A 20,734-nucleotide genomic window follows, 5' to 3' on the forward strand; every position below is an offset into this window, starting at 1 on the left:
CGCGCCGCCACTGCCTCCGCCTTCGCCCCTGCTGCTGCTGGCGCCCTCGCGCCGCAGCTCGTCCAAGACGCTGCCCCTGGCGATGGCTGGCGGCGGCACCGCGGCTGGCGGCGGCACCGCAGCGGGAGCAGCGGCGGCGGAGCATGAAGCGCTCTCGCCGCTGCTGGCGGCCTCTGGCCCGCCGCTCACACCCGCGCCGCCACTGCCTCCGCCCTCGCCCCTGCTGCTGCTGGCGCCCTCGCGCCGCAGCTCGTCCAAGACGCTGCCCCTGGCGATGGCTGGCGGCGGCACCGCGGCTGGCGGCGGCACGGCAGCGGGAGCAGCGGCGGCGGAGCATGAAGCGCTCTCGCCGCCGCTGGCGGCCTCTGGCCCGCCGCTCACACCCGCGCCGCCACTGCCTCCGCCCTCGCCCCTGCTGCTGCTGGCGTCCTCGCGCCGCAGCTCGTCCAAGACGCTGCCCCTGGCGATGGCTGGCGGCGGCACCGCGGCTGGCGGCGGCACCGCAGCGGGAGCAGCGGCGGCGGAGCATGAAGCGCTCTCGCCGCCGCTGGCGGCCTCTGGCCCGCCGCTCACACCCGCGCCGCCACTGCCTCCGCCCTCACCCCTGCTGCTGCTGGCGCCCTCGCGCCGCAGCTCGTCCAAGACGCTGCCCCTGGCGATGGCTGGCGGCGGCACCGCGGCTGGCGGCGGCACGGCAGCGGGAGCAGCGGCGGCGGCGGAGCCCGAGTCAGTCCTCTGCCGCGCCGCCTTGGCTCGGGCAGCTGGCGGCTCACCCAGCCTCGACTGAGACGCGCTCTCCTCCTCTCCCTCGCTCGCTGCCGCCTCTCTCCTCTCGCTGCGCAGCTCAGCCAGCACGCTGCCTCGGGTGAGGGCTGCGCGTGGGCCTGCATCCGCCCTGAGGCGGCACGTCTCCGGCCCAGCTTCCGTCTCCAGCCCAGCTTTTTCCGTGGCGGTGAGTGGCGCGCCTGCCGCCGTGTCGGCGGCCTGCGCCTCAGCCTGCGCCTCGCCCCACTCTTGCGGCGCTCGCCTCCACGCATTTACCCGCGTGTCCTTGCCATTCTCGACCTGCGTCTCCCGCCGCTGCAGCCGCTGCGCCGCCGCCATAACCTCGCCGGAGAGGGCGGACCCGCCACCGCCACCGCCACCGCTGCCGCTGCCAGCTGCGCCCCCGCCACCACCGCTGCTGCTGCTGCTGCTGCTGCTGCTGCTGCTGCTGCTGCTGCTGCTGCTGCTGCTGCTGCTGCTGCTGCTGCTGCCGCCACCGCAGCTACTCTTGTGGCACCGGCCGGGGCCAGCAGCGACCTGAGGCGGTGGCTGCGCCGCTGCCACCGTTGGCAACGCTGCTGGCTGCTGCGGCGCGGACTTGGCCTCTGCTGCCGCCACGCGCATGGCCACGCGAGAGGCCGCCGCCGCCGCCGCCGCCGCCGCCGCCGCCGCGCGTGGCGGTGGCGGTGGCGGCGGTGGCGGCAATCCTGACGGCAGCCGCGAGAGTGGCGGCGGTGCGGGAGGGGCCGGCGGTAGTGGCCGCAGCTGCGGCTGTGGTTGTGCTGGCCGCAGCGCCGCGGGCGCTAGCACTGGCGGCGGCGGCACGTGCTGCTGAGGCGGCGGCGGCGGCGGCGGCGGCGGCGGCGGCGGCGGAGGCGGCCGCGACTGCGGCGGAGGCGATGGCTTTCGCGGCGGCTTCCAGAGCTCGTCTGAAAAGTCGAAGATGTAGTGCGCCGGGATGTTGGGCGGCTTCGGCGGCGGATCTGTCGCTGCGAGGTGCGGTGGCTCTGTTGCCGGGAGGCGAGGAGGAGGGAGGCGAGGAGGAGGAGGAGGAGGGAGGCGAGGAGGAGGAGGAGGAGGGAGGCGAGAAGGAGGCCGATCGGCCTCGGCGTGCCGCGCTTCCTCGGCGTGCCGCGCCTCGACTCTCAGCGCGACCGCCGCCGAAACCGCTGCCGCCGCCGCCGCAGCTCTGGTCGTCGCCGAGGGCTTGCGGGAGAGAGCGACGGCAGCGGCGTGACCTGCAGTCGCAGCTCCGGCGGCAAAGGAGGGGAACGCGCGGGCAACCGACGGTGCAGCCACGGGCACAGCCACAGGCGTAGCCACAGGCACAGCCACAGGCACAGCCACGGGCGTAGCCACGGGCGTAGCCACAGGCGTAGCCACAGGCGCAGCCGCAGGTGCAGCTGCGGGAGCAGGGGCAGGGGCGGAGGCAGTGGTAGGGGCGGCGGCAGCGGCAGGGACGGCGGTAGTGGTGGGAGAAGGGGCAGCAGGCGCAGAGGCCGGACGCATGCGCGGGCGCGCGCGCTGCTTCCTTGGCCCTGCGTCGCGAGCTGCTGCGGGTGAGGCTGCTGCGGGTGGGGCAGCGGCCGAGGCGGCCGAAGCGGGCGCTGGCACGGGACTGCCTTGCACGCAGCTACCTCGTGCTGCGCCCGGCTGCTTCGCCGACGCGTCTGCCTCTCGATCCCTCGGCCTCTTCTGCTTCGGCAGCGGGTGGTGCGCGCCCGAAGCTGTCGCTCTCTTGTGTTTCTTGCCTCCCAGGTGGGCCCGCACAAGCTCCGCCCTTTCGAGGCTGAACGTGAGCGCGGAGCCGCAGCGAGTGCACCACAGGTGGGGAGCGCCCTTTGGCGTGGTAAACGGGATGAGCACATCGGCCAGCGTGCCACCCGCCGCGACGACGCTACGCGTCGGCAGCGCCGTCTTCGGAGGTCGGTACGCGGCTGGAGTGCCAGAGGCGACGGCGGAGGTAGCGGAGGAGGCGGCGGCAGTGCTTTCACTTGCGGCCCGCTTGCTGTAGTCTGCTGGCCAAAAGGGCGCCTCTGCTGCCGGCGCGGGCTGTCCTCCGTTCACTTCCGCGAGCGAGACGGCGCCATCCGCGCCATCGATCGAAGGCTTGGAGCGGCTGCTGTTGGGTGCTGCTGGGAGCGGTGCGCCGTCTGCTGGGTGCTGCTTCGCCCTCTCGCGCTCCTGCTTGGTCAGCGGGCGTCGCTCGCCCCCCCCCTCGCCACCGTCGCCACCGTCGCCAGCGCTGCCGCTAGCGCTCTTTGCTGCGCACGTGCTGTTGGATGCTTCAGCGACGCTTGCCGCTCGAACGTCGGGCGGCTCAGCGGCGGGCTCGGCCTGCGCGTCCGCGGCCGAGATCGCTGGCCAAAATGGTGGTCCGAGCGGGCCGAGGACCTCGGTGAGGAACTCGCCCAGCGGTAATAAGGCAAGGCCAGCCAGGTCGCGCATGGCTCCTCAGAACATGCCCGGTTGGCGTCGCGCGAGGCCGAGGGAGTGGCCTGGCGAGTAGAGGCCCCGCCCACCCAGGGTACCCTCTCCGAGGACCCATCCATTGGGTTGGCGTGTGAGAAGTGGGCTTTCGCTTTGAGTTGCGCTCTCGCAAAGCCCGATCCTGCATGATGTAGCCTCTCCGGCGGCGGCCTCCAGGCCACCCGACGCCCGCGCACGCGCGGCCGGCCTGCAGCAGCCCTATCGGGCGTGCCTGGAGGCGAGGGCGAGGTGGAGGGCGGCGGCGGCGTAGGCGGCGGCGGTGACGGCGAGGTGGAGGGCGGCGGCGGCGTGGGCGGCGGAGGCGCCGGTGGTGGCGGCTTGGGCGGCGGAGGCGCCGGTGGCGGCGACGTGGGCGGCGGAGGCGAGGGCGAGGTGGAGGGCGGCGGCGGTGACGGCGAGGTGGAGGGCGGCGGCGACGTGGGCGGCGGAGGCGAGGGCGGCGGCGATGTGGGCGGCGGAGGCGAGGGCGAGGTGGAGGGCGGCGGCGGCGTGGGCGGCGGCGGTGACGGCGAGGTGGAGGGCGGCGGCGACGTGGGCGGCGGAGGCGCCGGTGGCGGCGGCGTGGGCGGCGGAGGCGCCGGTGGCGGCGACGTGGGCGGCGGAGGCGAGGGCGAGGTGGAGGGCGGCGGCGGCGTGGGCGGCGGAGGCGAGGGCGAGGTGGAGGGCGGCGGCGGCGTAGGCGGCGGCGGTGACGGCGAGGTGGAGGGCGGCGGAGGCGTGGGCGGCGGAGGCGCCGGTGGTGGCGGCTTGGGCGGCGGAGGCGCCAGGAAGTGAGTGAGAACTGCTCGACCCACCCGGATCCTGCTGAACAAGCTCCTCTTGTAGCTCGATCGGTCACACCGCCATCACCGCCGACGTCTCCCAGTGAGATGATGGAGAGGGGGGACGACACCGCTCGGCTCGGAGTAAGCCCCGCCCCACATCCGTACCAAATCCAGGCACACGCCCCGGGGCAGATGTACTCGCGCCGCTCCCGCTCCCGCTCTCGCGAGCGCTACTACCGCGATCGCTCCCCTCCTCGCCGGCGCAGCCCGAGTCCGCGCCGGCGCTCGCCCAGCCCGCGCCGGCGCTCCCCGAGCCCGCGCCGGCGCTCGCCCGAAGCGCAGAAGGACGGCGAGGGACGCAAGCGGCGGCGCGCCCGGATGTGGGACGTGGACTCGTCCGGGCAGGAGGTGGCGCCGCCGGCCAACACGGCGGCGGGGGCGGCGGGGAGCGCGCTGCCCAACGCGATGGCGAGGATGCAGGAAACCGCGATGATGACGGCGCTGCTGCAGCAGCAGGCGGCGCTTACGCGGCGCGCGCGGCGGCTGCACATTGGGAACCTGCCGCCGGGGCTGACGCTGGAGTCGATGCGCGAGCTCTTCAACACGACGCTGAGCGCGGCCAAGCTCACCCTCGACGAGGCGCCCTGCATCAACGACGTCCACATGTCTGGCGACGCGCGCTTTGGCTTTGTCGAGTTCCGGTCGGTGCTCGAGTGCACGAACGCGCTGGTGCTGGACGGGATGCAGCTGCTCGGCCGAGCGCTCAAGGTGCAGCGGCCGAACGACTACATGCCTCCCCCGCCCGGACTCGACAAGGTGCTCATCCCGCAGTCGGTCTCTTCCGTCGTCACCTCGTCCACCGTCCCGACCTCGACCGCCTCGCTGCTCGGCCTGCACGGCGCGCAGCTGTCCGCCGTCGGCAACCCCGCCGTCTCGGCCGCGCTCACCGCGTCGGGGATGCCGCCCGGCGGGTCCGTCTCCGGCCTCTCGGGCGCCGCCCTCGCGGCGATGTCTGCTGCGGCGGTCCCCCTCGCCGCCGCAAGCGGTGCCGCCGCCGCGGGCGTCAGCGCGCTAGGCAGCCTCGCAAACAACAACCTCGGCCTCACGCGGCGGGCGAGGAGGGTGCACGTGGGCAACCTGCCGCTGGGCGCGGGGCTCACGGCCGAGATGCTCAAGCAGTTCTTCAACGCCGCCATCACGTCGGCGAACCTGCACGACTCGTCCAAGGAGGGCGACCCTGTCATCGACTCGATGATCGGCTCCGAGGGCAAGTTCGGCTTCATCGAGTTTCGGACCATCGCCGAGGCGAGATACGGGGAGATATGGGGAGATGTGGGGAGATCGAGTTTCGGACCATCGCCGAGGCGACGCCGTGTTGCCACACCACCCACGGGACTGGACCCACACACGCTGGATTCGAGACTCTGGAGGTATGGGACTAGGCGACCTCGTGCATCGCGCTCAACAACATCGAGCTCGCCGGCAAGCAGCTCCGCATCGAGCGACCCCGCGACTACGCGCCCATGCCAGACTCGATGCTGGACGAGCTGCGCGCGGCGGGCGTGCTCGGCAACACCTCCATCTCGCCCGACGGGAAGGACCTCCTCGCCGCGGCGGCGCCCCCCTCCGCCGCGAGCAGCGGAGGGCTACTCCAGCTCGGCCTGGCCGCGCCCCCCGCCGCGCCCGCCGCGGCCCCAGCAGGCCCGCCGCCCGTCGACCCGTCGACCGCGACGCCCGTCCTCGTCCTCGACGCGATGGTGTCAAAGGAGGACCTGGCCAGCGCCGAGGAGATGGGCGAGATCCTCGAGGACGCGAGGTCCGAGTGCTCCAAGCACGGCGCCGTGTCCCATCCCCTACCTCCACAGTACACCCCCCCCCCCTCTGCAGGTCCGAGTGCTCCAAGCACGGCGCCGTCTCCCTCTACGTGCCCAAGCCCGGCGTGTCCGGCCCTGCCGGCTCGGGGGCGGAGGAGGCTGCGATCGCGCTGAAGCTCTTTGCGGAGTACGGCACCGCCGCCGAGGCGCTCGCTTGCGGAAAGGTGAAGGAGAGACGCGGGAGACGAGCGGAGCGGAGATGATGCCGGAGAAGAGCACATGTACATGTCCGCATATCTCCCCACACCTCCCCACACCTCCCCACACCTCCCCACACCTCCCCACACCTCCCCCCTGGCGCGCCGCAGGAGCTGCACGGGAAGCAGTTCGACGGGCGGACGGTGCTCGCCTCCTTCCTGCCGCCCGAGGCCTTCCAGGCCGTCAAGGGGCTGGACTGCTTCACGGCGTGAACGGACTCGACGCTCAGCTCGCGGGAGATTGCGGGAGATTGCGGGAGATCTGGGGAAAAAATTTTTAAGCCAACCCCCTGTCCCTTTTTGAACCCCCCCCCCCCCTTTTTGCGGCCGGGGGGTCCCCCCCCCCCCCCTTTCTTTACAAGGGGGTGTCCTTCCGGAGGGATGCAATTCGCGCGAGTGGTGCGCCTGCGGCGGGGTTCCCCCCTTTCCGGGCCCCGTTGAATGTGTCCCAGGCCGTTCCCCCCCCCCCCCCCCCTCCCTCCCCCCCTCCCCTCCTGCCCACCCACCCTCGCAGCTGGCACTCGAGCTGGGGGCCGGCTTCTGCACAAGCGGACGTTGGCCACGCAAGCCGCCGACACGGCCCCGCGACACAACACTGCGCTGCTCCACACAGGTGTGTGTCTGTCGGAAGTTACCGGCTGGGGGGGGCGGGGGCAAGGTGGCAAGCGTCTCGGTATTTTTCTCATTTTTTTTTTCAGAATACAGAAAGTGAGAAGTAAGGGGAAAGAAAGAAAGAAAACGGACAACCCCCACGGCTCTGGGGGGAGGCGGGGGGCCTAGGGGGTACCCGTGCGGGGGGGAGATGGGGTCCCCCAGCCCGCCGCAGCCCAATTTTTTTTCTTTTTTGCGCGATTTTTCACTTGTTTTCATGGGAATTCGCGGTACTTGCGGCCATGCTATCACGCCTTGCGACAGCCTGTCGGCGCTGCTGACCGTGCCCTGCTGCACAATTGACCGCCTGCATAGCTCACGGCCTTAGTATCCAGCATTCAGTGACGACCTGATCGTACGGCCAGTAGGAAGGTGTCCTTCCAGCTGCGTGCACGCTTGGCGCAATGCCCGTCACAAACTGCCTCGGATTGGCTGCTGGCACTCTCGAGGCTATGCCTACACAGCCTCGCGCGCATGCGCAGTCAAGAGGGATCACGCACCTTCTCAGGACAGCACCGGCGCCTCTCTTGTGGACCGGCAAACTTGGTGGTCTAGTGTCACCAATGTGGGACCAGTGCGGCATCGCGCCATCGACAGCTCTGAACTGCGCCTCACCACTGACCGGGAAGGCCGCCAAGTGGGCCAGCACCGATCGCACATTGTGGCAGCAGTCACCAGTGCGTGTCTGATAGCTAGAGCAGCAGCATCAGGGTCGCAGGGTCGGATCGTGTCAAGCCTCTCGCCCGGCCGGCCGCGTGCAGACGTCGGCCTGTCTGCTGTCTGGAGTGATCTGTCGGCGGTCAGTACGACCGATCAGGTCAGAGTTTTCGGATGGTTGGAGGGTCTATCTGTATGTACTCCTCGAGATCTCTCCAAATCTGCCTTCTGTTAGACCGGGTTAGATCCGGAAGTTGGTGCTAGTAGAGACTAGTAGAGCCGGAGCCCCGTTTCCGCACTGCGGCGCGGCGCACGGTGCCTCCGGGGGCCCCCGCCTCCCCCCAGAGCCCCACGGAGGGAATGGGAGGACGGCACGGGCGCACGCCGCCACCACACAGGGATTTTAAGGAGAGGGGTGTGATGCGCTAGCCGTCACCCACCCTTGGGCGTCCGCCTCTTCCTATCTCCCTTCGCAGTCTCTCGCCGATTCTCGCTGCAACCTTCATGCCCACCTCGCGGTCGTCCGGGCATATCTTGGCCCCTCTCGAGTCTATCGAGCTCTCCTCGCGCAAGGACGACTCTTCTGACGCCCACTGCGATCATTTGCCGCCCAGTCATATCGTTGCTCAGGTCCACTCTCTCTTCTAAAACTTGTGCCTCCACGGATGATGTCGGCGCTGGGGTCCCCTTCGGGTGCATCGTGACAGCTGACAACGGGATTTCCACTGGTTCGTCCTCCTCGGAGTCGTCTTCCCCGGGGGAGGTGGTCAGGACTGCTACGCATATGTAATCGCCCAGAATGCACAGATCGGCCATGTTATGTCAATACGCGCCCGCGATCCATAGTGCGTCGGCCAGACGTCGCGTATTTCGGTGTCGTGCCCGAGCCAAGTGGCGCCTGAGGGAGCAACAAATGTCTTGCGTATTACGAGTCCGTCTTCTGCATCCACCTTCGGCCGATCGGGGTGTGCCTCTCAAGGCGCGCTACGCCCCACGTACTACGCACACGCATTCCGGATTCGAGTGAGAAGTGGCGGCCGACGGGGGTTACGCCTCACGCATTACGCATACGCTTGATGCATTCGCACGCCCAAGGTGTCGGAGAGGGCCTACGCCCCACGTACTACGCATTCGAGTGAGAAGTGGCGGCCGGCGGGGGTTACGTCTCACGCATTACGCATACGTTTTACGCATTCGCATGTCGGAGAGCGACCGTGCCTCGTTCGCCGCTTTTCAAGTTTGTTGTAGAGATTTCACGTTGTAGAGCGCCTCTACATCGCTTGAGCACTTGAGCACTGGATAGGGTCGATTCCGCGTGGTACGGGACCCCTCGATCGTCTCACCCTCCCTCACTGGAGTGTTCATTGGGGGGGGTCATAACAAACACGGTACAGGATCGAGGTGCACGCTGCCGAAGCAGTGTCGTCCCCCCTCTCCTTGGCGGCGGTGGCGGTGTGACCGATCGAGCTACATCGCTCTACAACGCACGCAGTTCGTCCCGCGGCGGATGTAGAGCTCTACAGCTCTCCAGCGCTCTCCAGCGCTCTACAGCTCTACAGCTCTACAGCGCTCTACACTCTACATCCTCTACACCCTCCCGCACCGCCTAAAATTCTTTTTCGCACGGAAACTGACGCCCCCCCGGGGGCGGGCCCAGTACCTCGAGAGAGAGATTTTTAGAAGCCAACAAGAAATGTGTCACACACAGTGAGATTTGGGCTCTGAGGTGACTTGGACCACCAAGAACTGGCTAGGGCTGCAGAAGCAGCGTATCTCAGTCGTTCTTCACACGGCCATCGCAGAGCAGATTGTGAATGAGCTTGCCTCCGGCGAGGGCGGTCGAGTGCACGGAGCTTAGTGCCTCGCCGTCCTCGCCCAGGAGTCGCTTAGGCGGCTCCCGTGGTGTACCTGTGTTAGTGCCAGTGCGCGCCAGTCCCGTGCCCAGTGTCGTGGCAGCCTTTTTTAATTCTTTTTCAGTGTAAAAAAAAGACAGAAAGAAAACGGACAACCCAAGGGAGGGATGGGAGGACGGCACGCCGCCACCACACAGGGATTTTAAGGAGAGGGGTGTGGTGCGCTAGCCGTCGCCCACCCTTGGGCGTCCGCCTCTTCCTATGTCTCTTCGCAGTCTCTCTCCGATTCTCGCTTCAATCTTCGTGCCACCTCGCGGTCGCCCCCTTCTCGTCGTGCTCTCCCTTGTCGCTTCTTCCTCTGTCGCGTCGCTCTCCTCTGCCTCGTTCTGTGCCGCCGCCGCCGCCTGCCGTTCCCTTGTTCTCTCGGCTTCTTTCGCCTTTCGGCGCAGCTCCGCCCTCCTTTGCTGCATATCCTGGCCCCTCGAGTCTATCGAGCTCTCCTCGAGCAAGGACGAGTCTTCTGACGCCCACTGCTATCATTTGCCGCCCAGTCATATCATTGCTCAGGTCCACTCTCTCTTCGAACACTTGTGCCTTCACGGATGATGCCGGCGCTGGGGTCCCCTTCGGGTGCATCGTGACGGCTGACAACGGGATTTCCGCTGGTCCGTCCTCCTCTGAGTCGTTTTCCCCCGCTTCCTTCCGCTCGGCTCTTCTTTCGGTAGCAGCGAGTTGCGTTCAAAAATTCTTTTTTCACTGTAAATTCTTTTTCGTAGAAGGTGCGCGCCGAGCTCGAGAAGCGCGTCTCGATCGCCACTCTGCCTCTCTCCGATCCTGCTAAACCGGGTATGACAACCACCAAGGCCGACCCCGCCTCGCCCGCGGCGGTGGCCGCGCTCATGGAGCGGGTGGCTGCCCAGCCGGGAGCGAGTGAGTGGGTGGATGAGGCCTGCTGCCGCAGATACCTCGTCGCGAGGCAGGGCGACGAGGACAAGGCGGCGGCGATGCTCTGCGAGACGCTTGACTGGCGCGCGCAGTTTCTGAGCGGCCTGGAGGCGCGTCACCGCGACATTCGGCGCGCCAACGCGACGGGCAAGCTGCGGGTATGCAGCTTTGCTGACCGCGAGGGTCGGCCCGTCCTGCGGATGGCGCCGCGGCTCGAGAACTGCCGCAATGAGCACGACGCGAACCTGAACAACCTGGTGTACCACATGGAGCGGCTCACGGGAGGCCGGTCCGTGGCGGGCGTGCCTCCCTCTCCGGATGGCAAGGCGATCATCGTCATGGACTTTCGCGGCTTCTCGATGTTCAACCAGCCCCCGATGCGCACCAGCCGCGCCACGCTGGCGATCCTGCAGAACCACTATCCGGAGCGGGCGCACAAGTTCCTGCTCCTGCACGCGCCCGCCCTCTTCCACGCCTTCTACCGGGCCATGTGGCGCTTCATCGACCCGCGCACGCGCGAGAAGATTGTGTTTGTCAAGCACGACCGCGAGGCGCTCGAGCGCCACTTTGAGCCGAGCGCGGTGGAGTGGCTCTCGGCGGCGCCCGGGGAGGGCGACGGGTGGGACGCGGACGAGTACTTTGCGGAGGACGACGAGCTGCCCTCGCTCACCAGCCCGCGGGCGGTGCTGCGCTGACGGAGGAGAGCAATCGTGGTCAGTCCCGCTATGGATATGCCCAACCCACAAAATGAATACGCATCGCCTTATGCTCTGGTTTCGGGTGCGTAACCTGGTGCGTAGACAGGCGCAGTTATCAAAATAAGGCAGATATGAAGGCCGGCCCTCACCCCGGACCTGCACCTTGTGACGGTGCCCGGGCAAAATCGTCCCGATTTCGATGCGCGATTTAGCTAAGTCCCAGAGCCGTTTACGCATGAGCGGGCCCCCTCACCAGCCTAGGGCTCGCGCTTCTGGCCCGAGGTGTCGCCGCTGCGAGTGCGGGTCAGGAGGCCCTAAAACGGCGGGAGGGGTAGGGGTGCCGCTGTAGGGGTGTGGAGGGGTCGGGAGGGCGGGAGTGTGGACCGTGACCTAAAGCCCTCCACCGATAGAGGTGTCAGGCGGCAGGGCCCAGGAGGGGTGGGGGCTTGGAGGGCTGGCCAAAAGCGAGGCGTGGGAGGGGTCCAGTGGGCTAGAGAGGGCTGGAGGGGTCGGAGGGGGCTGGAGGGGCCGGAGGGGCTGTGCGGATGGAGGGGTCTGGAGGGCTCGGGGGGCTTGGAGGGCTCGGAGGGTGTCGTCCGGCAAGAGGGTCACTAGCGCGAGGGGTGGGGCTCGGGAGGGGTGGAGAGCTCGGAGGGCTCGGAGGGCTCGGAGGGCTCGGAGGGCAGAGAGGCACGAGGGTGGCGCTGGAGGGCTCGGGAGGGCTCGGGAGGGCTCATGAGGGATGGAGTGCCCGGAGGGCTCGGAGGGGCGAGCCACCGAGCCGGGCTCGGGGGGCTCGGAGGGGTCGGAGGGGTCGGAGGGGTCGGAGGGGTCGGAGGGGTCGGAGGGGTCGGAGGGGTGTGGAGGGGTGTGGAGGGGTCGGAGGGGTCGGAGGGGTCGGAGGGGTCGGAGGGGTCGGAGGGGTCGGAGGGGTCGGAGGGGTGTGGAGGGGTGTGGAGGGCTCGGAGGGCTCGGTTAAAGATACCCTGCAGGCATACGGAAGTGGTGCAATACACATCATGAGGCGTTTCCGTGGTCTGTGCGCGGACGGCCCGGGGAGCCTGCGGCGCTATTTTAACCTGCCCCGACAGAGTCTCTCGATACGGCGCGCGGCGGCGCCGCACCCAGCAAGCTGGGGCCGCTCCTTACGGACTCGTCGCTGCGCTCCTCAAGGCAAACACGAAGCGCGTTTGGTATTCGAAATACCTGAGACGTGTGCGTAATACACCGTGCGTAGCACCCCGAGAGAGCCTCTCTGGCAAAGCTTACATAAAACAGATGCGTGGTGCGTGGTGCGTAGCGGCCAGAAGGCGTCGGTGGTAACGATCGGTGCAGAAGACATGCGCATAATACGCAGCACATTTGAAAGCACCGATCGCGCTTTCTGTCTGTACGCGTAAAGCGAGGCGTATGCGTGACGCATCACTGAGCCGCCACCCGCCACCCGGCTTGACACGGCACCAAAATACACGACGTCTCAGCGACGTCCTACGGATCGTGGGCATGGATGTGCATAAGGTGGCCAACAATTGCATTAGTGGCTCTTACATCCAAACCGGGACTGACAACCTCCCGAGGAGAGTGCACTGGCTGAATCTGTAAAATTCTTTTTCGCGCCAGTTCGCACCTGTCGAAAAAAAAAGAAAGAAAACAGACAACCCAAGGGAGGGATGGGAGGACGGCCCTGTCGAGCCTTTCTGCTGTGCGACTTTTAAAATTCTTTTTCGCGCACTAGCTACCTACCTAGGTACTACCTAGGTACTACTGCGACACACCGCACAAAGCGCCGGCAGCCACGTCGCCCGCCGCATCCAGTTCCGCCAGCGCCGGCGCCGAGGCCTTGGAGGCGGCGCGGCCCGGCCTCAGCTCGCGTCACGCCGCTGTGGCGGAACTGCTGCTCGAGTGCGGCCAGGCTCATCTCTTTGCCTCCTGGCCACCCGCCGGCGAGGCCGAGCCGGACAAGGCCCGGTTTCTTGAGCAGTGCCACGGGCTTGACCAGCGCTACCCCGGCGGCCTGCGTGCATACGTCGCAAACGCGCGCCGGCTGCTCGCCGAGTCGGCAGCGGCCGTCAACCCGCTCGCTGGCTGGCGGCCGACGGTGCCGGCCGCGGAGCTGGAGACGAAGCTCTACCCGGTCGACAGCGAGTTTCGGCGGTTCGAGGAGATCGGGCTCAGCGAGGCGGCCGGTCTCTGCTTTGTGCTTCCCGCGGGCGGGCTGGGCGAGCGGCTCGGCTTCAGCGGCATCAAGCTCGCGCTGCCTTGCGAAATTGCGACCGGCACTCCGCTGCTGCAGCTGTACGCGGCGCACATCTGCGCGCTGCAGCATCTCCTCGCCGAGCGGCTCGGGCGCGTCGTCCGCCTCCCCTTCCTCATCATGACGTCGGCAGACACGCACGCAAAGACGGAGCTGTTCCTCGCGTCCCACGACCACTTCGGGCTCGCGGCAGAGCAGGTGACGCTGCTGCAGCAGAGCACGGTGCCGGCGCTGGCCGACGCCGCGGGCACCTTCGTGCTCGACCCGCTCGACGCCTACTCGCTGCTCACAAAGCCGCACGGCCACGGCGACGTCCACTCCCTCCTGCACACCTCGGGCGTCGCCAGCCGCTGGCTGCGCGAGGGGCGGCGGTGGGTCTACCTGCTGCAGGACTCGTCCACAAACTACTTCGCGACGCACCTCGCCGCCCTCGGCGTCTCCGCCTCGCGCGGGCTCGGAGTCAACTTCGTCGCGATGCCTCGCCGCGCGAGGATGGCCCTCGGCGTGCTCTGCTCGCTCCAGCGGGAGCGCGGCGACGGCTCCCTCACCCTGCCGCTCCTGCCAGTCGAGTACAACCAGCTCGAGCCGCTGCTGGCGGCGGCGGGAGGCGGCGGCGGCGGCGGCGGCGGCGGCGGCGGAGGCGGAGGCGGCGGCGACGTCAACAGCGGCAGCGGCTACTCTGTGTACCCCGGCAACACGAACGGCATCCTCCTCTCTCTGCCCGAGTATGAGGCGGCGCTGCGCGGCTCCGGAGGAGCGGTGCGCGAGTTCGTCAACCCGAAGTACGCCGACGCGGAGCGGCGCTGCTTCAGGCGGCCGGCGCGGCTCGAGTGCATGATGCAGGAGCTGCTGCATCTCCCCATATCTCCCCACATCTCCCCATATCTCCCCATATCTCCTCATCTCGAGTGCATGCTGCAGGACATTGCCTGGCTGATGCAGCCTCGCGCGCGAGCAGACGGAGCCGCCAGCGGCGGGGGAAGCGACAACGGGTGCGAAGGAGGTCGGTTGGGCGTCGGCTTCACGTCTGTGCCGCCAGAGTGGGGCTACTTCCCCTCCAAAAACGACCGGCTGACCGCGGCGCAGCTGAGCGCGAAGGGCATCCCTCCCTACTCCGCTGCCACCGCAGAGTTCGCGATCTACAACGCGCACGCCTCCGCCCTGCGTGCTCTCGGCGCAGAGGTCGCCCCGCCGCAGCCGCGAAGCTTCCACGGCGTCTCCGTCCCCCTAGGGCCGCCTCGCCCGCCGCCCCCCCCCTGCTCCGCCACCCCCCCCTTCGGAGAACGCGCGCTCCCGCTGTGCCTAGGCCGGCCGTCATCTTCTCGCCCTGCTTCGCGCCGTGCATGTCTGCCCTCGCTCGCAAGCTGGGCTCGCCGCAGCGGCTCTCCGTCTCGCGCAAGAGTGCAGCTGTGAATAGAAGGGCTGTGAGTGGAAAGAGCTGTGAACAGGCTCTCCGTCTGCGCAAGAGTGCAGCTGTGAATAGAAGGGCTGTGAGTGGAAAGAGCTGTGAACAGGCTCTCCGTCTGCGCAAGAGTGCAGCTGTGAGTAGAAGGGCTGTGAGTGGAAAGAGCTGTGAACAGGCTCTCCGTCTCGCGCAAGAGTGCAGCTGTGAATAGAAGGGCTGTGAGTGGGAAGAGCTGTGAACAGGCTCTCCGTCTCGCGCAAGAGTGCAGCTGTGAGTAGAAGGGCTGTGAGTGGAAAGAGCTGTGAACAGGCTCTCCGTCTCGCGCAAGAGTGCAGCTGTGAGTAGAAGGGCTGTGAGTGGAAAGAGCTGTGAACAGGCTCTCCGTCTCGCGCAAGAGTGCAGCTGTGAGTAGAAGGGCTGTGAGTGGAAAGAGCTGTGAACAGGCTCTCCGTCTCGCGCAAGAGTGCAGCTGTGAGTAGAAGGGCTGTGAGTGGAAAGAGCTGTGAACAGGCTCTCCGTCTCGCGCAAGAGTGCAGCTGTGAGTAGAAGGGCTGTGAGTGGAAAGAGCTGTGAACAGGCTCTCCGTCTCGCGCAAGAGTGCAGCTGTGAGTAGAAGGGCTGTGAGTGGAAAGAGCTGTGAACAGGCTCTCCGTCTCGCGCAAGAGTGCGCTGCTCGTCACCGGCCGCCACATTCGGATCGACGAGCTGCAGCTCGACGGCTCGCGCAACATGCGCTGTCTGCTCCCGGCGCCGCGCGTCTCCCGCCGCACCCTCGCCGGTGCCTCGGCCCTAGGCTCGCTCGAGATCTCGGTCGCCGACGGCGCCTCGCTGCACATTCGCTCGCTCGTGGTGCAAAACGAGGGCTGGCGCTTCGAGGACCTCTCTCCGACAGTGCTCGAGGACGACCGCTGCCCCGAGGTGCTGCAGATGCGCGGGTACACGCTGCGGCGCGAGCAGGCGCGGCAGATCGCGGTGACGACGCCGGGCCACCACGAGATGGACCACGGCGAGCTCGTCCTCGTCTCGCGCACCGCCGTCTCCTTTTGCGACGGCGCGGCCGACCTGACAGACGAGGCGCCGCAGACGAGCAGCGACGCGCCTCGAGGGGACGGCGGCGCGGGCCGCGTCTCGTTTGGCGGCTGGACATGTCGCGGACGTCCATGACATGTCCGAGACATGTCCATAGGCCGCCTCTCGTTTGGCGGCGCGCTCGAGGGGCAGACGCCGCCCCCGGCACGCGCCGCGTGGTGCTCGTCTGCGCTCAGCTTGCAGCCCGGTTCCGAGCTCGTGCATGCAGCCCGTGCTGCTGTGTGGTTCCCTGCCCGAGCCTACGGGAAGCTTCCCATAGGCGCCGAGCTGCGCGTGCCGCTTGTGCTGCCGGTGCCTTCCCTCGTGCGGTACGAGGTGCAGCTGCTCGACGCGTCTCGCTCCTCGCTCGGCCTGCAGCCATCGCTGGTCCTCTCGCTGCTGCCGTCGCGCGGCGAGGCCGTCCTGCCGCCCACTCTGCTCGACACGGCCGCCGGGTCGCCGCCTCCGGGCACCATCCACGTGCCGGGCAGCGGCATCTTCCACCTGGTGCTGCAAAACACGTCCCTGCTGCGGGAGGCGACTGTCTCTGCGGCGGTCACACACAGACCCGCAGAGGGAGGTCCGTCGGCGGAGGAGGAGGAGGAGGAGAAGCGCGCGGAGGCGGTGGAGCGGGCGGCCGAGCTCGCGGTGCTGCGGCAGCAGGACGAGGCGCTGGCCGCGTCGGAAAAGGAGCTCTCGCAGCGGCTGTGGGAGGTGCAGGAGACACGGCGGAGGCAGGCGGCGATGATGGAGCTCGTGCAGAGAGACCTCGCCACGCTGCAAGGGAGGGGAGAGGGCGAGGCCGCGATGGGGCCCCTGCGCACTGCGAACGCGCCTTGATCAGTCTTCGCCTCTTCGGCGGGAAACACCGGGGTCCGGGCCGGCGCTATTATTAGAGACGAGATGGGAGGCGGGTGTTGTCAACTGGGCTACTGGTGGGGGGGGGGGTCAAACTTCCGCGATGGCCGATGCCGGGCGCAAAGTAGATTTTAGCGTAGTATAAGAGAACCACAATCGACAATCGTACGTCTACCGTGGCGTCTCTCACATCCGAGCGTGGCGACCTGCTAACTCTAAATCAGCCACACAATGTGCACGCGCGCAAGAGGAAACACACAACATGTCAGCACAAAAACTGCGCTGCGGTGAAGTCCGGCGCCTTGAAGAAGCGAGTCTACTTGTGCTCAGCGTCGCCGCTGCCCAAATCGCAGCTCGCCTCCATCACCGCGGGAGGCCCGGCCCGGACGCTGGCCGGGGACTCGCGCCGCTGCTTACTCCGCTTGGAGGAGGCGCGGCTCGCCTTTGGCTGCGGCATCGCCGGCTGCGACGCCTCGCGCTGCAGCAGCATCAGCGCCTTCCCCTCGACGAGCCGCTCTCCCGACAGCTCGGCGTTCTGCAGCTTCGCCTGCGCGAGCTCCGCGAGAAGCTCGGCTGACTCTCCTGGCCAATTCTCGGCCATCTCTCGGCCAATTCTCGGCCATCTCTCGGCCATGTCTCGGCCATCTCTCGGCCATCTCTCGGCCATGTCTCGGCTACACCTGCACGAGCTCTGCGACCAGCTCCGCTAGCTCCGCGTCACGCGCCTCGACCATCGACCTCGCCTACCCCCCGGGCACACACCCGGCTCAGCCGCAGACGTGCCTCTCCCTCCAACCGCGCGCCACCAGCCCCATCGCCTCCCCGAGCTGCCTTCGTAGCTGCACGCGCTCCTCCTCCTCCGCCGCCGCAGTAGCAGCGGCAGCAGCGGTCGCAGCAGCAGCAGCAGCAGCCTCGGCCGGCTCCGCCGCCTCCGCCTCCGCCTCCGCCCGCTCGCCGCCCTCCTCGCCACCGCCACGGGCGGGGCCGGCGAGGGCTTGGGCGGCGAGGGCTTGGGCGGCGGCGCCGCGCCGCCTCCCGCTCCCCGTGAGCGCAGCCCACCCCTCCAGCGCTCTCCGCACTAGGCGCCAGTCGCGGTCGGCGGCATTCCACGCGCCGAGCTGCGCCGCCACCGCCTCGAGCTGCGTCCCTCGCCGCCGCGCCACGTCCGCCGCGAGCCGCGCCGTGTAGTTCGGCGCGAGGCTCTGCTGCAGTGCCTCGCGAGCCGCGTCCGCCTCCGCGTCGGACGTCGCAGTCGAGACCCGGAAGAGGCCCTCGGCGATGCGGCCGTTGGCGGCGTGCAGCTCGGCGAGCTGCTGGTCCTTGCTCGCCTCGCGCCGCGCCGCGCGGGTCGCCGCCGTGTGCGCGCGAAGCCGGTAAAAGGCCTGGTTGCGCAACCACGTACCGGACCGCTGCGAGGCCCAAGCGACAGCCAGCTCGCGCGCGCGCGCGCCCGTGTCGGCCTGCGATGCCGGGGCCAGCGCGAGCGCCGACTCATCGCCGCTGTCTGCGGATCCGAACGGGTCGGGCGAGGCGGCCGAGCTGCGCTCGAGGTCAACGTCGGTCGGCGCCTCAGCCGCAGGTGCCTCTTCCGCCGCAGCCGCCTCTTCCGCCGGCGAGGCGTTGGACTGCCCTCCGGGCTGCCCTCCGGGCATAAGCGCTCGCATGTTCTCGGCGACGTGGCGCTCGACCATCGCGACCCGCTCCGGGATGTTGTATTTCGCACAGAACTTTGTCGCGAGAACATGCGGGTCGTCGCCCGGAAAGACGTGGATCGTGCCCTCGCGGCCGTCCGGTATACGCACCGACATCTTTATGATGACGCGTCCCGGAGTCGCCATATCGGCAGAAGTAGACCCAAGGACGCACCGAGAGGGCGACAGGGAGACTGTTGCCAAAAGCGAAAAAAAAGCGGTTTTTTTTAGTTGCGCCTTCGCAGTCCGAGCCTGGCTGTTCTTCACCTTTCTACCTACCTACCTACCTCGTTGTTAATAGTACAAACCCAGTGGTCCCTTGCGAGCGGTCCTTCGTTGCAGTCGCGCACACGCACACGCCACGCCGCACCGCCCGCCCACTGCCCCGCCCAGGCGGGAAAGAGATGAAGAGATGGGACAGCAAAGGAGGAGCACAAGCACGTATGGGAGGGTTCAGTTGTGCGCCACGCTGCCCGGCGTCTCTCACTTTCCGGGACAGCCCCACCCTTTTGAGGCAGGAGAGTGACGTTCAGCTTAGCCTTCGATGTTATGAAACAAACGCAAGGCGGACATGGCATATCGCTCTCGGGCCCACAGACATCCCGAAATCACACCCCGTTTTTGCCCATTTTCGGTCGTTCATCAAAATATCTGAAGATCCTACTATAGGATTCTCCCCAAACCTTGCTCAGCTGATCCAGCATGGGTCGTAGGCTAGGCCTGGGCAAAGAAACCAGTACCTCATCCGGCTTCCCTGAGCGTCACAGCTCGGTGATCGCGCCGGCCAGACACCACTGAGACGTCCGTTCCGGGCATTTGAACGCGACCGTCGGGGGGGGAGACATGGGCTCTATGGCTCAGACTGGACTCCTCTTGGTCCCTTCTGATGCCCTAGGCCACACCTGGGCCTTACCTGGGGTTCTAGGGGCCGGCCAGGGTTTACCTCCCTACTAAAGGGGCCCGGAGGACCTTAAGAAAACAATTTAGCGCGCCAGGCCGCCGTTTCTAAGCCTTTCCACAGCCCCCCACCCCACGCCGTGGTTTCTTAGCTCCGGCCGGGGCACTCAAGCCAGAGCGCCGGCCCGAAGGATTTTTAGGTAAGAGGTAAGCTGCGGTCCGCGAGGGCGATGCCAGAGTCTGCCGCCGAGTCGGCTCTCTGTCTGGATGACGGGAAGACGCACACACGCCTCCATTCACTCCATCCACTCAGAACACCGCAGACTTGGAAAGTGACAAGTGCGCGCGCCGCAGGGGAAGAGAAATTTTGAGCTGGGCTCCCGTTCACACTCGTGTCTGGCCTTTTCTCGGGGCCGCGCCTGCGGCGCGCCGTGGTTTCTTAGATTTTTGCGGAAATCGCTCGGCGTGGTTTCTTAATGGTACGTTTTCTTAATGCCCGCAACCCACGGTAGGATTCCTATCTAGATAGGCCAAAAGCGAAACTTTTTTTATTTCTTTAAACCCTTTTTTTCCAGGTAGGCGATGCGATGAGCCGCAGGAGCGGCGGTGAAGCCTGGTCATCGCCGGAGTCGCCATATACACCCGACGCAGAGAGAAAGAAGATAACGCGGCGCTCAGCGGAGCTGGGAAGAGGACCGCCGCAAGCGGCGTGGCGTGGAGCGGTTGAGCATCCCTCCGGGGGCCCCTCTGCGCCGGGGAGGCGTTGTTGGAGGCTAGGACGCAAGCGTCCGTCGCCCTTTTCAAACTCGGGGCCCACTCACTCCGCTCTACGCTCCGACCCGAATTTGGAGGGCCTAAAAGTTTAAGGTGTTGCTGCGCAAAAGGGGTCGGACACAGGGCGCAGCTCATGCTAAGAGCTAGAAGGGGAGCTAGAGAGAACGACTACCCTGTCCCGTTTATTGCGTATACACCAACACCACAAAAGCTCTCTCTCTCCTGTCCTCACTCAGAGCACAGAGGGGGGTCACAACTACCGAGTCTCTCGACTAGCTGCCACGTTGCCGACCGAGAGCGGATCTCCTCCTGCTCCGCAAGGAGGGTGGCCAAGGCTAAAGTCTTGTCGGAGCCGCCGGGCGTGTTGACGACTTGGAGAAGGTCGCCCTTGTGCTTGTGCTTGTAGAGATGCTCGAGGGGGTGCTTTGTGGGGCGGTGCGCAGCCAGGCCAGCAGTGAGGGGAGGCGCACCCTCACTCTCCTCGGTTGCAGAGCTCGTCGGAGGCTGCGTCACGACGGGAGGGTCGCGACAGCAGTCCTCGGGCGAGCCGACGCGCATGTCCAACCAGCGCTGGGACTCGTTGTGACGGCAGACGCCGGCTGCTTCTCCAACCGCTTCTGCAGCGTCCTTCTTTGCCCGTGCATGGGCTCGATCCGATTCCGCAGCGTGTCGTCCCCAGCGGCGGTGCTGCGCGGGAGGCGGTCGCGGGCACGCTGGGCTCGATCAGCTTTCCCTAGCACGGATTTGGCGGACGTTCTTGGCTTCAATTTTACGAATGTCTTGGCACCAGCTGAAGGCTTGCCCGGCGCACATCACGCAGTTCGTGCACGGTATTCGGATTTTGCTATTTGCTCGTGTGGGCGTACAGCTGAGGATCAGCTCGGAGCTCTCGG

The 20,734-nt window shown here is 67.4% G+C and overlaps 4 protein-coding genes across 4 annotated transcripts; 3 read left to right on the plus strand and 1 right to left on the minus strand.

The window, feature by feature from the left end:
• Positions 1 to 844: 844 nt before the first annotated feature.
• Positions 845 to 3,213, minus strand: EMIHUDRAFT_210279 (hypothetical protein; the record flags this gene model as incomplete). Its single annotated transcript, XM_005769132.1, has 5 exons — positions 845 to 860; positions 908 to 1,107; positions 1,303 to 1,373; positions 2,403 to 2,516; positions 2,760 to 3,213. 5 exons carry the CDS (start codon positions 3,211 to 3,213, stop codon positions 845 to 847), a joined length of 855 nt encoding a protein of 284 aa, XP_005769189.1.
• A 1,184-nt stretch (positions 3,214 to 4,397) lies between these two features.
• EMIHUDRAFT_210280 (hypothetical protein) lies at positions 4,398 to 6,303 on the plus strand (the record flags this gene model as incomplete). Its single annotated transcript, XM_005769133.1, has 6 exons — positions 4,398 to 4,873; positions 5,141 to 5,351; positions 5,462 to 5,581; positions 5,786 to 5,835; positions 5,907 to 6,057; positions 6,202 to 6,303. 6 exons carry the CDS (start codon positions 4,398 to 4,400, stop codon positions 6,301 to 6,303), a joined length of 1,110 nt encoding a protein of 369 aa, XP_005769190.1.
• Positions 6,304 to 10,058: 3,755 nt separating this feature from the next.
• Positions 10,059 to 11,025, plus strand: EMIHUDRAFT_355967 (hypothetical protein). The gene has a single exon (XM_005769134.1). It carries the CDS (start codon positions 10,100 to 10,102, stop codon positions 10,889 to 10,891), a length of 792 nt encoding a protein of 263 aa, XP_005769191.1. The 5' UTR covers positions 10,059 to 10,099; the 3' UTR covers positions 10,892 to 11,025.
• A 1,730-nt stretch (positions 11,026 to 12,755) lies between these two features.
• Positions 12,756 to 13,994, plus strand: EMIHUDRAFT_51739 (DP-N-acetylglucosamine pyrophosphorylase; the record flags this gene model as incomplete). Its single annotated transcript, XM_005769135.1, has 1 exon — positions 12,756 to 13,994. A coding segment is annotated over one exon (1,239 nt), but the record flags the coding sequence as incomplete, so codon positions are not given.
• Positions 13,995 to 20,734: the final 6,740 nt, after the last annotated feature.

This window comes from Emiliania huxleyi (assembly GCF_000372725.1).
Source record: "Emiliania huxleyi CCMP1516 unplaced genomic scaffold EMIHUscaffold_43, whole genome shotgun sequence".
Lineage (NCBI taxonomy): Eukaryota > Haptophyta > Isochrysidales > Noelaerhabdaceae > Emiliania > Emiliania huxleyi.